Source organism: Falco peregrinus, chromosome 11, assembly GCF_023634155.1.
Source record: "Falco peregrinus isolate bFalPer1 chromosome 11, bFalPer1.pri, whole genome shotgun sequence".
Classification (NCBI taxonomy): Eukaryota; Metazoa; Chordata; class Aves; order Falconiformes; family Falconidae; genus Falco; species Falco peregrinus.
Genome location: NC_073731.1, coordinates 27,493,579 through 27,508,250, shown reverse-complemented (window position 1 = coordinate 27,508,250; position 14,672 = coordinate 27,493,579). Strand labels below are relative to the sequence as shown.

The following is a 14,672-nucleotide window of genomic DNA, read 5'->3' as shown; positions in this document are numbered from 1 at the left end:
TCCCTGAAAGGACTCACAGTTTAAACATCTGTGCATAGGACGGAGACAAAGATATTAAGCACAACAAAGGGACTAATGTGAGGGCAAAACCAGTTTTACAACTATTTAAAAATCTTGATTACATCTGAGTATCTGCACTACTACCAACTGTGTACTGTAAGAAGAATAAAATAGAAACCACAGACTTCTTAGGAGCTTGTTATCTAGGCATTCACTGTGAGACAGTAAGTATATTTAACAGTAGCTATTTTATTAATATAAGGATAATAAGTAATGTAACATTTGCATTTCTCCTCCACCTGCTCCCAACCCTGTATCAGGTATCTTAACACACTGTCTCTACCCATTGCACTGATGACACAGAAACTGAAGCAGATGACTATTGACATTTGGCAGGAAGCTGCACTTGCAAATATCAACTTAGATTCATTACGGTTAATTATATTTTTGTCAAACAGTATGATGTCACAGTATCTGAAGTAAAAAATGTTCCCTAATATCATACAGCATCTTAATTATTGTCCTAAGAACAAGCACACAAAGGTAATCCTATCACGATCCTCCATGCAAAAATAATATGAAAGAGTGTAAGACATTTAAGTTTTGCAGATATATTATCTGGAACTTACACTTTGGGATACCATTAAAATGTAAAAGAAAATATATCCAGATGAGCCAATCTCCATATATAGAGTAGTATGTGACCAACTGCCTAGCAGACAGAAAACCCATGCTTAAAAGACATGTTTTTAAATTCTTGAAGTGACTTTGGTGGAAAAAAATTACCTTTGTTACTATCTCTGCACACTTATAATATTCTAAAAGGAACATACACATCTGTTTCAAATTTTAAGTAGCATCTTTCACCCTCTCTCCTTTATGTCTAGCAACATTTTTACAGGTGAGAAACATTGAACTCTTATCAGAGCAACTTTTGACCCATCCTTTGTTAATCTGGGTACCTTGTGAACAACGGTTTTGTGTTCTTCACTCCCACAGGCATCTTTCACATACAGATTAAAGTCAAGGGCCGATGAGTACCTTACTCTCCTCTCAGTAGTCTTGCATAATTTGATCTTGGTCTTGACAGACCGTTAATAAGCACTATAAAGCACTGCTACTACTATTAAAATGGAATATACTGGAGGACACCATAAGGGTGAATGAATGAATGAATGAATGAATGAATGAATAGCAGCATTACGACAGTTACATGTCTGATGGTTCCAGATAAAGATACTGAAAAAACTGTCCTCCCTGTTAAATCAAGTAACAGATTTTAAGCAGAAAATATTCCAGTCTACCACACTGCATACTACAGGCCACAGCACCACACCTAATAATTCAGGCATCACACACATGGATATCATAATGAAATAAGAAAAGAACGGATAGTCTCATCTCTTAAATTATGTTAGGATAGCAGGAAGCTTTAAATTCTAGTCTTGGTCCTTCCACTGACTTGAGAAAGTAGTATAACCAGTGTGCCTGAGTGCCACTGTTTTAAAAAGTCAGAGTACTTACTTATCCCACAAGGATACCGTCAGGTTTAATTAATTATGTCTGTAAAATCCTTTCTAAATGAAAAGTGACAAGCATGATTTATTAACTAAGTCTAAAACACCACTGCAGAATCAGAGACTGATAATTGTTTTATCCAGAGAATAACATTTCTAATAAAATACATTTCAAATGGGAAATTATAGTAACAGCCTTTTTGACTTATTTAGACTTTTTTGTGGGGCTTGGGGGCACACTTTTGATAAATTCTAGGAACAGAAGTGTAATCAAGGACATGAGATACAGGAACACTCACCCACTGACATTAATGTGGCACCAGCTAAACAGCATTGCATAAATCACGAGAATGGGGCCTATATACCTAGCATTGCTGTAGGACCAAGCTGAAAGAAAACTCCTCTGCCTATTAGATGTCACTTGCTTGTAGCCTGACTGTGCGCAAGGATCTGCACAAGTCACCCAGGTATTGACACCCAGAAATGGAGAGAGTATGGCATTAGTAGACCAAAACTAGCTGTAAGGTGGCAATGTATGATCTACAAAGGGGCTGATTTATCTTGGTGTGACTCCACTGCTGTCAGCTCTCGTGCTCACAGGAGCATCACAGCTCTAGCATGTATCTGCAGGCAGAATCCAAGTGTCAAGAGTTATGAATGACAGGTAACTGTCATTGATGCACAGCCCTCGGGGTGCAGTGGGCCCTCCTTTTTGGTCCTGTTTTCCGTATGATGGCAGCTGTGTTAGCTAAGGTACTCCTCACTGGGAAATTACAATTCAGTCAGTGTTCACTAAGATCAGGAGTTCATTAGCACAGACAGAAGAGTAGTTCAAAACATTCAGAAAAGGTATGGATCAAACAACTTGTGAATTGCACTGATTCAGCACATCCACTGGACAGTCCCATGACCCAACTCTTTCCTGGACAGCTCCGCCTATTTGGCCTGTAGGGGCAAGCTCCACACCCTCAGCACCAATAGCAGGAGTTTCAGAGGAGGAAATGAATCATGCCCTCGGAATGCAACTGAAATCCCACAGACCTAAGAAAATACTTATTCATCTTCATATGTATATGTGCATACCTCATACACTGCCAATAACATTTCAATCAGATATTGCATATGAATAAAAAATTATCCCATATCTAGTGGAATTTAACATTAGGTGGTATTCCACAGATACAGCACGTGATTCCAAATGAAACAAGCAGCACCACGTGACTTAAAATACATAAATGAATTTGGGCACGATCCAGCACAAACCAAGCTTTTCCAGGCTACACAGGCATCAGGATTGAATGGTCGCACTGTGGTAATATGAAGCATAATTCAGAAATACTGACTTGTTATAGAAAGTAAAGACAGTAAGGTATTGCCTACATTGGGTCAAAATGCTTTGTGAAAATATTTTAGCTAAAATTAATATAGTTTAAAAAAGGGTGGGCGAAGTTTGGTTTGTGATCTGGCCAATACAAGGTCATGGGGAGATGCCCTTAATTAAATTATTACTAATTTATTTACATTTGCAAGTGAAGTCACTGCTTCTGGGTCAAGTCACCTCTCTGACTCTTTGTTTCCCAGCTTCCTCCTTTTTTAGCACATTGATTTAAGACAGCCAGGCACGAGAGCTACCTCTCCATGCACACACAGGCCTGGCCAAGCAGCATGGCTCTTTGGCAAGCAAAAAGAGTGGGACAGCCAAGCAGCTCAGACACCAGCCTCATCTTTTTAAAGCAGTGTCAATACTTAAGACCTGAATTTAGCTGTATGCTCTGACATAGGCATCTACCTCACTTGCCAACAGGGGATTTTCAGGGTACCAGATGCCACCCTGGCAGGGGAGTCCCCCCTGGGGCAGAGGGAAGAGCTGAAGTGGGCAGATTAAGCCATGAACAATAGTCCTTGCCCATGTTGCTACTGCACAAAAAGGCACTGCAGGTAACATCGTTATTTGGAAATAAGGTGACAGGTGTATGGGGCTGCAGATCTCGGGACAGCCCAACCACATCTTCACTAGCGTTTGCAACAGTTCCCATCAGAGACAGCTGGTAGTGACCTACCTTCAAATTATCTGCTACCTGGATGGTTATGCTGGAAGACATGGAGAAGATCTGAAGCCACCAAAGAATGCAATAGTTACATTGCCTGGATCACCATCATACCTCTGTATGTGCCTTTCCCTGGAGAGGTAAAGGTATGCATTTTCTTCTAACCAGTTCGTCTCCTGCTGACAGGTAGTTACTGCATGTCATGAAGAGTTGAGTGTGGACTCCTGTGCCAGCTCAACTTTCACCCCCGTTTAAAAATCTGTGTGGCTCTGTAACAGAATCCGCCCCAAATAACAGAGTTTGGGCTCTCTCTCTGTCCATACACTAAAATGCACGTAGGAGTAAGCAGGACAAAGAAGGCACAGAGTCCATCGTCCTGCAAGTCCTTACATGACATTTGCACCATATTGGATTGGACAATTAACAGCTGCATGTTTCCATTCCATTTCTTAGACTTGCAGTGCTTTGCAGTAGCAGCACTGCCCCTTTCCAGCTGCCTGAGATGGTATGATTATTCCCATTCTGCTGCTGCTGCTGCTGCTGCCACTACCACTAAAACAGCAAAGCAGGCAAGCATGTTGGGAGCCATGGTCCATTTTGCCTGCTGTTACGTCCTCACAGAGGCGATGTGACAGGTTGTAAAAAGCCTTTACAACCTGGTAGGCTGCACAAAGCGATCTGAATTAGAATGATAGGGCTCTCTTGTGTGGAAAAGGCAAAGGACAGAAGCTGCTTCCCAGGATGGCTCCTTCTATCACACTGGGAAGACAGGGACGTTTCTCTGAGCAGCACACTCCAGACAAAGAGTGCTCAGGGCCATTTCCTACAAGAAAATACCAGGACACGGTCATGCGCTACCATCCGACCTGTTCCCTCCTCCTAGGTGAGGGTGCTGTGCTGCGGTGTTTTCATTCCCAAAGACTGACCACGTGCCTGGATTCTCATTTACATGTTTAAAAATGACAAAACTGGGCCCTAAAAGGGCTGAAATGTCAGACTGGCTCCAACGAATAAAATATAAAAAAATACAGGCTGCAGGTGTAAAAACGATAAATTGGGTCCCTAAAAGGGCTGAAACGTCAGACTGACTCCAAAAGATAAAACATAAGAAACAGAGGTTGCAGGTGTAAAGGTGATAAACTGGGCCCCTGAAAGGGGTGAAAGATCAGGCTGACTGAAAGACCAGGAACACAAGGTACTGTGAGTCCAGTTTGAGCCTCCAGCAATTATGAAAAACGAAACAAAAAAACCCCAAAGGCAACAAACAAACAAAACCCACCCCAAAAGCAACAAACAAACAAGACGAACCCACAAACCCGGCCACCCGCCGCTCGGGAATCGGGACACAGCCCCAGGCCGGCGCTGCAGCCGCCAGCCCTGTCAGGCCGCCAGAGGGGAGAGGCCGCCGCCCCGCGCGCCGCCCGCCCTCCCGCCCGTCACGGGCTCGCGCCAGCCCCCGCCCACCCCCGCGTCACGTGACCGCGCGCCGCTGGCGTCACAGGCGCACGCGCGGCGGCGGGTGGAGGAGCGATGGCGCTGCTGGTGCGGGACCCGCTGGCTCCGCGGGCGCGGCCCTGGCCGCTGCCGCCCGGCGGGGGCTCCGTGCGCCGCCTCCGCCGCGACCGCGCTCGGGCGTTGGTGAGTGAGAGGCGGGAGTGAGGGCGCGGCCCGGCCCGGCCGGCCTGCGGCCTCGGGGCGCGACGCTGGGGGGTGCGGGGCTGGCGCTGGCGGCGGCCGCCGGTGGGCCGCGGTGGGCCCTCACCCCTTCCCCGCTCGGCCCGGGGCCTGGGGCGGCCTGGCCTCTGCCGCCTGCCCCTCAGCGAGCGGCAGCCGTCCCTGGGGGAGAGCTCTGGAGCGCCGTGTTTGTATTTTGCGTCTATATATATATATATGTATATATATATACACACACGTATACGAAAAGTATCAACCGTCAGCGTTCTACAGCTCAAAAACCGTGGGTTTTGCTTGTTTTTACCACACAGTGTTCGAATGCTTCGCATGAGTTTTCCCACAGCTCGGCTTTTCCCCATTCGTGTTGACAAGCAGATTTAGGCTATTTAATTCTTTGTTCAACAGGAACTTAAACAAGCACCATACAGAATGTTTATGCTTTTAAAATCGTCTGATTTTTGTTTCCCCTCTGATCCTTTAGGAAGGAAGGGAACGTTGCTCCTTAATGATTTTATTTATTAGAATGTTTCATTTTCAGTCAATATGACTCAGTTTTGCTGTTTTTTAGAATATTCCTGAAGAAAGCTTGTATGTGAAATGTAATGGACGACTGGTTAGTGATGAAGACGTATTGCAGAATGGAGCCGTTTACAGCCTGGAACCAAGACTTTGTGGTGGCAAAGGAGGTTTGTTGCTTAACTGCTTGCAATTGATTAGATTGTTAGGTTGAAAACCTTCTGTTATACTGTGGTCTACAGCGATAGCAGCAGTCCTGATATATTAGCAGATTTCTTGTCCTGTGGGTGACTGTGATGTATAATGTCTCTGACCTGAAACCCAGAGTCTGTGTGCAGAGTTGGGAGGGGACTGGGAGAGCTGCAGCTCAGCTAACAGCTTTGCTGGCATAGCTCTGCTTCACATCCCTGGTCAGCTTAGTTCTATTAGTAGGAATCTGTAACATGCATCAAAGTGACTGCAGAGTTGAAATTGTGTTTAAAAGCGCCTGGGTTCTTAGGCTTCTAGGTGTCATTTGTGGTTGCTTAGGACAAATATTGCAGGTACAACTAACTAGCCTGTAATTTGAGTATGTTACATGACCTAATTGATTTTGCCTTCTCCCATTTGGGAAAAAATGTAAATGACAAGATTTCAGTAGCCTAAGAACTAAAGAATTCAATGAAAGCTAGACTTCTTGTGTTGACAAAATATTGTTACTGAAGATGCATATTAATCGTGTAAAAGGATGCAGCCACCGACAACGTGGGCATTCCGTAGAATGTCCATGGAACAATGGAATGGTGAAGCAAGTTTAGCAGAGTATTTGAGTGCAGTTGTTTGTTTGTTTGCTTTTTGAATCCAGTTCTCAGAATTTTCCAGCTGTTGTGCTAAAATGCTGAATAACTGTGCTGCCTTGCATCAGACTGCAGCTCAGCTTACTTTGCCTTCTTCAGTTTTAGATAGAACTGGAAGTAAATAGTGTTCTTACAGCTCATTAAGTGGTATGGTTTCTTTAAGTGCTGTGAAAGTGGTGTGTATGGTAAAAGTTAATAGCATAGGATGCTTCTTCCTCACCTGTTGTCAATCAGCTTCAGTTATCCCGGGATGATACAGGATAGGTATTCTGGGATTCAGTTTGTGTTACTGATGTGCCATTGGGGTCAGTTTAACTTTTAAAAGCTTTGTCTGCTTTCTAAAGTGTTCCTTTTGTTTTGACTTCGTAACTTAAAAGCCTGATAAAAACAGGCAAACACACACAGGTCACAACTATTGAGACTGGCTGTATGATCTCAAGGGAGTACAGATCACGCAGGCTTAGAAGAGTACTAAGCATTTTATTATCAGACCTAATCCAGCACCTGTGACCTTAGTGAATGCATTGCTGTTGATTTTTGGGAATATACCTGGCTGGGTGTAGCAGCTAGGTCCACATTCTTCAGAATGTAAAATTCAATAGCATTTTCCATGAGCTGCAAAAATTCTCCTTGATAATGGGAGTAATTGGTTTCATTAGCTGAACACAGTACTTTTTCTGCCTCATGATACAGTAGGCTGGCTGGATTGGTTAGTTTCTAATGCTCCTTAAAGGTACCTTTTGGCGCACTGAAAAGTATAGATTTGTTCAGCTTCTAGTTAAAAAACAGTGCTTGGCACTTTCAAATTGCTTGAAGGATTATATTAATATTAATTCACATTGTGTTTCTTTGAGGTAATTAAACAAGTGTCTTTCTCCAGCTGGAGATGGTATAAGGTGGGACTGAGTGAGAGAAATGAGTGGTCTTGCCTATGAGTAATTGGTGGAAGAAGAGTGAATAGAAATCAGCATAACATCATGATCATCTTGATGAAGTGGCTAAGGCTATCTCCCAAACTTTATTTTTTGTTAAAATTTTTAAAAGGGTATTTTAAGTTTGGCAGGTGCTTAAGGGAGAGAAGAATCCAGGCTAAATGAGAAGGGATGTTATCCTGAGATGAAAAAGGTTTCAAATCACTTTGCTGGGGGAGTCCAGAAATAGGCTTTCGTGTTGAAGTGCTGCACAGGTTCTAGTAAGTCTGGAGTCAATCTGGTGTGGTATCAGGAGCACAAAACCAAACCAAACCAAAACCCAGAAAAAGATGGGTGGTAAATGCTGGATACTTTTTTTTTCACTTAGTGCTTCAGCATTTCACCCAATGACAATTCTGCAACATGTTGCAACTTTCAACTTGCCCTTTATTTCAGTTGCATTGAGAGAAAGTGTTGAATTTACAGTATTCTTTTTCCATAATTACTTGTTCTGTTGTGCTAGTTCATCTCCATTTGTTTCTGTTTAGCTAATTCTTGATTACTTTTTTTCTCAGGATTTGGATCTATGCTGCGAGCACTTGGTGCTCAGATTGAGAAGACAACAAATAGAGAGGCTTGCCGAGATCTCAGTGGAAGGAGACTTCGAGATGTCAATCATGAAAAAGCGTAAGGCATTTTCTTCAAAGCTGGAATTATAAAGTAAACTGACCATGTTAACTGTTAAGAAAAGAGGTCAAATGACAGGTTGTTGTAGCAGTGAAATTTTGAATACCAAAAAGAATAAAAGTGAAATCTTGAGCACAGATGGCCTCCCAGAATTCTTCTGACTATAATTATATTATTGTGAAATAGATGTGATTGTACTGCAGCCTGCTTCTGAGAGGCTGTTCTGTGCTTCTTGTATTTCTCATCTGCAATTCTCACAGTTCTCTCTGAAGCTGCAAGACTGTGATATTGGGGATGTGCGACATTACGCTGTTTCTGGCTTCCAAAATAAACTTTCCTTTCTTCTCTATGGCAGAATCTCTGTGTATTCCTTCAGTAATGCCCCTGGGTGCTGTTAGTTGTCTTTTCCCATTGTCTCCCACCCTAGCAGGTGGTAGAAGCATTCAGTAATAGCAAGGCAACAAACTGATATTGTATTATGTGCTGGAAGCACTCTCCTTTTCATGGTTCTGTCACCTGCAGGATGGCTGAATGGGTGAAGCAGCAAGCAGAACGGGAAGCAGAAAAAGAGCAAAGGCGCTTGGAAAGGCTGCAGCGGAAACTTGCCGAGCCAAAGCACTGTTTCACAAATCCGGACTACCAGCAGCAGTGCCATGAAATGGCTGAGCGACTGGAAGATTCTGTCCTTAAAGGTATTGCAGTTTAACCTCGCTCTCTCTCCTCACAAAATAAAGCAAACTAAGTCCTTATAGCCTCACTCCAGTATGACTTCTTTTTAAAAAAAAAAAAAAAAAAAATGCTGCCAATAGCTCTTTAATAGAACTTAAAATTTCATTCAGTTGAAAATTTCTTGGACTTAATTTTTCCTCTTTGCTGCTTCTCTTAAATTGCATTGAACAGCATAACACAGATAAAAGTGATGCTTCATCTTGCTCTGCTACAGTGTCATCTCATAATAAAAGCAGAATTCTGTGACAATAGTGTTGCTAGTTCAACTGGAAGTACATAATAATTCTCAGTGAAATGATAAATTATAAACAGGTCTTAATTTAAAAACTAGAAATCTAATCTAATTACAAAATACCTTGTTTCACTTGCTGTTCTTTGTAGCTATCCGTGGATTGTTCCCTTGCTGGCAGCTGGATAGTGAAACTTAAGGCTGAATGGGATGTAGAACCTGAGTGTTCAGTTCAGGAATCCAATTTTAATTGATTTTGTGCCTTAGGTAAAGTCACATAGGAAAGCTTTTGCTGCTACTCAGTTTATTTTGAAGCTTTGAATCTATGTAAATGTGCACCAATAGTTACTATTTTCAGTTTGTGTTTTAAATTGCATCTGAAATTAAAAGGTAAGTAGAATTAACAACATACGTGAATTGTGTACTGATGAAGTATACTTCTAACTTTCTTTTGAAGGATTGCAGGCTACTTCAAGCAAAATAGTGTCACCAGAAAGTGGTGATAGTAGGAAGCGTCCAGGTGAATCTGGAAAGAATGGAGCAAAACCTCGAAAAAGAAAGTGTTTTTGGTAAGCATTATGCCTTGTTTTTATACTCAAGTATTAAGCCTTGAATAGGATGAAAGGTTAGGTACATACAAGTAAACAACGTCTTATTTGACATGTAGACTTAAATAGGAATAAGAAAATTGAACTGATAAAATCAAAGAACTGAAAGTAAATGTTACTGTATTCATGTAATTCTGTCCCAGCTGGAGCAGACAAACTTTATTTGCAAAAATAGGCACACTTCTTTTGCCTGCCCCCCTTCTAATATGGTTATATTTTACTACTTCCTGCTACCCGTTTTATTTTTTCGTTAATTACATTTACAATTAACTTAAAAATTTTAATTTTTTTTTCCTCCTGGCATCTTTTACCTAATGTAACATAAAAGAGAAGTCTTAATGATTCCAGTGGTGTTTGGAGCAGCAATAGTAGCACACATTTCTGTATTGGGAATACTGTAAAAAGATCTCTCTTTTGGGGGAATGTTGGGTCCTGTTCAATGCTAGCGGCTCTTCCATTTACTAAACTATCCTAAATAGCTGCTGGAGTAGTTCACTATATCTCTCTGAAGTGATTTTGGAAGGAGAAATGTAACAATTTTTTTAACATTTTTTTTTTAAAAAAATTAATAGATTATTATTAATTTTTAACATACTGCTTGTGCCAGGCTGGGATTGGAAGGATTGGATGATTGTGACAGTTCAGACTGTGAAGATGAGAGTGAAGATGATTCCCCTCATGCATCTGATGGAAGTTGTCCATCAGGCAGCAGATACGATGAAAATGCTGGCAATACAAATGAATGTTCAGGCAGCTCTGTGGATTCGGTAGACGATAGTCCAGGTACCAGTGCAACTGAGAAACCACTAGAGCAGCCAGATGGTACTGGAAGAGATCTGCAAGGAGAAGCATGCACAGGTGGGCAAACCGAAATTCCAGCTGAAGAAAATGGTAAAATGGCAAAGCCCCCAAAGGAAGAGGCCCAAGAAAAGAATGAAGTAACCCAGGCTCTGAAAGAAGAGGAGCAAGAAAATGTTTCTTCTAAGGCACAGGAAACGAACCAGTTACAGAGCACAGTAAGTATGAGGTGGTACAAATTATGATACATCTTTGTCTTCAGCTGCTTTTACCCAATCACTTTTCCCTTTGTGGATTGCAGAAAAGGGGAGTGGGATTTGTGTCCTATGACTTCAGTGCATTAGATGTACATGCTTGGATTAGAATCATAATCTCCCCGAGAGGCTAACAGAATCTCCAAAGCTTGATTCAGAGCACAAAAAATCCCAGGGTTAAAAGGACAATCAGCCTAACTGAAGATGCACCATACAACTTAAGAAAATGCAATGTGGCAAGTTAGTAGAAACTGCAGCCAAAGAAGGCTCTCTGTTGACAGTGCCTCCATGGAAGAAGTTAAATTGTAGTATGGTAGAATTCTCCTGAGAGATGCTAAGTAGAATGAGTCAAGGAACAACTTTATGAGATAAAGATTTTAATAGTCTAGAGTTTCTGCTAAGATGCAGTTGCCCTTGGCTGTCTAGTATTGTGTTTCCTGAGATCCATGATTTTTCTCCTCCTACATAAATAGATACACTCTGGATCCAAAACTCTTCATTGGAAGGGGTGCGGGGAGGGAAAATAAACTTCTTCTGTAGCATGAAAGTTTCTTAGCAATACTTTTGGACACATTACCAAACACCGTTGAATTTGACTAATCTTATTTAGAACATAATTTGACCTTAACATTTATCATTTACCTCAATGTTTAAATTAGAAGTTGTTCAGAGTAGACACCCCCTAAACCAGTCGGCTGATCAATTTTACTTTTTATTATAAAAAGACTTGAGTTTAGTTCATAGAGAACCCTAGTAGTCTGGTGCAAATTTCAGCTCTTCATTGACCACCATTGAAAGCAGCAGCCCTGGAGAGACAGGATTAGTGTAAATGATGAGCTTCATCTTAACTGCAAAGGATGGACGGGTGGGCTTTAAATTGATCATCTGGTATATCCGTGGTGAAAACAGGTCTGTACTGCTGCCATGCTGTTACCTCTGCTGGCACTCTGTGTTGGTGTCACCAGCCCTCAGCCAGATCAGGAGCAGCGCTGACCCGCAAGGTTCCTTCTGTGGTGACTGAGAGGAGGATGGCTGGGATTTTTCTGTCGAAGAGGCTTTGGATCAGTCTTCCAGCCCAGAGGGAATGTAGCTTTTCCTACTGAATTGATGAAAGCCCAAGTCCTTCAGCGCTCCTTGTATAGTATTACTATTAAAAGTTTTTAGGGGTAATGAATCCAGGCTTATTCCAGCCACATTTTATATTATTGCTAGGTTTTTTTAGGGGGGGCTAGGGAGTTGCTTGGATTTTCTGCCTTTTCAGCGTGACCAGGAAGTCTGCCATCAGCTGCCAATGACTGAGTTCTGATGAGTGAAAATTTTGATACAGTTAAACGGGAAAAAAAAGTCCAAGGATATAATCTGATAAATTAGAACTTTGACATCTACTGTACTATTAGAGTTGGCAGATTTTGAACAGGATGTTTACCCTTCTTCACTGTTTACCTTTTACTCAGTATTTGTGAGACTCTATTCCTAGAACAGGAAACTCCACCAATGCTGTGGCAGATTGTTATTGCAGGTGGAAATATTTTTGTAATAGTCCTTGATGGATTTTTTTAAAGTTGGATGAGAATAATGAGGCAACCAGTCTTTTGTTTGCTTAGCAGGACAAAGGTTCTAATTCTGCTAGCATTAATTGTTTTTGCTGAGTGCATAACAGAGTGGTCTCATTCCCACTGTTGGTATTACTTGCTCTGAAGTCTCTTTAATAACTCCATCATGGTATGTACTGTAAGACTAACATGTGTGCTTAAGTATTGAAGGGAATGGGGTTAGGTTTTTGTGTCCTTTTTAGTGTGTTAGTAAATTCCGGCGTTTGAATGATCCAGTCTTTGTCCATGTTCTTTTGTGAACAAGGCCCTGGGCTTGGACTAGACAGTCTACAGGGGTACCTTTCACCCTTGATTATTTTGCGAATATACTAATTTCCTTTTAAGATGAGATTTTAATCCATTTTCTTGTGGCAGGATGAGATGTGAACTTCAGAACTTGCTTTTTTTGTCCATTTTACTAAAAAGAGGGTGCTTTTCTATAATTACAGCGTAACTGCATTAGGAATAACTATTCATCCTTCCTGCTGCTGTTGGGGGTGTATCGACTATATTCTACCTTGGGCTAAAAAGGGGCTGTTAGCTTTGCCGTGCCTCTGGAAGCCAAGGTTAAACTACTGAACTGCTAGGTGGGATGGTGGGCTGCTGGTTTTATTTCCATTTTCTTGGGAGTACTTCTCTGGGGATAAAAACAGTGTCAAGCATTTTGTCTCCAGAGAAATAGGATTAAATGCTGTGACTTACTTTATTTTACTTCTTTGGCACTCCGCTATTGCAAGTAGATTGTGTTAACTCTAGTAGAGTAACTTTGAAAGTTCAGCTGTGTTTATATCATTTAAAATGACCTGTGCTTCTGTCTTGGAGGCTGTGTACATGGCAAGCCGAAGCAGACCTGCAGCTTATCTGGACATGTTAGATTGAGCCTTTGACTAGCTAGCAGGGGCACTGTGAGGGGTAGAATTGTAAGACACAGGGTACGAAGCTCATGTGAGCATTCACGCCGCTCTTGTCTGTGTTGTCTCTGCTAAGATTTGCATGTTTCACAATGCCACTGCTGGCTAGCTTCAGTTCCCTTGTACGTGGTGCAATACTACTTTGTCTGGATAGCCTAAGTACTGCTAATAATGAGAATATCCAACATAATACATATTGAGACACTGCTCAATTTTATTAAGTAATGAGGAGTTTGAGATAATCCTGATTGAAGGTCTTCTGTTAGTTGAAGCATTCTGTCTCCACTTGTTCCTCCTGGCCTAATCAGGAGGAAAATAATAATAGTCTGATGGGATGTTTTTCTCTTTGCAGGAGGTGGAACCAATAGACCTACTGGCATTCAACTCCGCTGTTGAAATGGAAGCCCTGGGTTTAGATCAGCTGAAGATGCAATTGATGTCTTTAGGACTGAAATGTGGAGGCACTTTAAAGGAAAGAGCAGCAAGGCTTTTTTCAGTGAGAGGTCTGTCTAGAGACCAGATTGATCCTGCCTTATTTGCAAAGCCCTCTAAAGGGAAAAAAAAGTGATTAAAAAAAAAAAAAATCTATCCATGTTCTTTTAAATTTTTCTTACTTTGTGGTCATTCTGTACTGCCATATGTAGTTCTTTGGCATCCCTGGATAGCATTTGTGTCTGTTTGTAATGAAGTTTGATTATCGTAACAGGGAGTAAGTTGCTAGATAGTTATGCGTTTAATACGTTCAGTATCAAAGGAGTGAAACTACTATCTTTTGATAAGCTTTACAGGTGGTTATAATGACTCATAATGCGACAGGTAGAACAAACTCTGTACATGGAAAGAAATAACCTGATTGTTTTCTGGAAAATGGTTGTGTGACTGTCATCACCTATTTTAAGAAAAGTAGCAATTCTTTCTTAGCTTTATATTGAATCTCCTTCAATGTGCATTCCAGTTAGCACACAACTATCAAATGAGAAACATTGAACTTGTGATTCAGGCTTCAAATCTGAAGTTTCTTTAAATAAAAATAACACTTTTTTTGTTTTTTAATGGATGAGGTCTGCATAAATAAGTATGCTGTTCTGTAAGTGCCTGTGGGATGTTGGGTATCAGTATGACACAAATTATTAATGCGTGTAAATACTTCTTTTAGAAGTTAAATAAGGATATTTACTTATTTTGCTCTGGAAAAGTATCTGGGGGCTGGAGAAGAGACTATCACATCCTTAAATTATGAAAGAATAAAGTATGCTTGCTGGTGGCTGTAGGTTAGTAAGATAACAGTGACAATCTGAAGCTGAATGGGAAATTTAGGAGGTGGGTTTTAATTCTTTTTCTATGGTAAAAGCAATGGAATAG

The 14,672-nt window shown here is 41.3% G+C and overlaps 1 protein-coding gene and 1 long non-coding RNA gene across 2 annotated transcripts; one reads left to right on the top strand and one right to left on the bottom strand.

The window, feature by feature from the left end:
* Positions 1-229: 229 nt before the first annotated feature.
* On the bottom strand, positions 230-4,967 carry LOC129785298 (uncharacterized). The gene is made up of 2 exons (XR_008749122.1): positions 4,874-4,967; positions 230-3,697 (listed from the first exon to the last, which is right to left on the bottom strand). It is a non-coding gene; the product is annotated as an uncharacterized LOC129785298 (long non-coding RNA).
* Positions 4,968-5,045: 78 nt separating this feature from the next.
* Positions 5,046-14,367, top strand: SDE2 (SDE2 telomere maintenance homolog). The gene is made up of 7 exons (XM_055815952.1): positions 5,046-5,203; positions 5,808-5,925; positions 8,078-8,189; positions 8,712-8,881; positions 9,605-9,716; positions 10,363-10,771; positions 13,663-14,367. Exons 1-7 carry the CDS (start codon positions 5,096-5,098, stop codon positions 13,876-13,878), a joined length of 1,245 nt encoding a protein of 414 aa, XP_055671927.1. The 5' UTR covers positions 5,046-5,095; the 3' UTR covers positions 13,879-14,367.
* Positions 14,368-14,672: the final 305 nt, after the last annotated feature.

What these genes read in the sequence shown, in the direction of transcription:
- SDE2 (XM_055815952.1), top strand. Translation starts at nt 5,096, where the DNA reads ATGGCGCTGCTGGTGCGGGACCCGCTGGCTCCGCGGGCGCGGCCCTGG. An exon ending in GCGACCGCGCTCGGGCGTTG is followed by an intron (nt 5,204 to 5,807) that starts GTGAGTGAGAGG and finishes GCTGTTTTTTAG; the next exon opens with AATATTCCTGAAGAAAGCTT. An exon ending in ACTTTGTGGTGGCAAAGGAG is followed by an intron (nt 5,926 to 8,077) that starts GTTTGTTGCTTA and finishes TTTTTTTCTCAG; the next exon opens with GATTTGGATCTATGCTGCGA.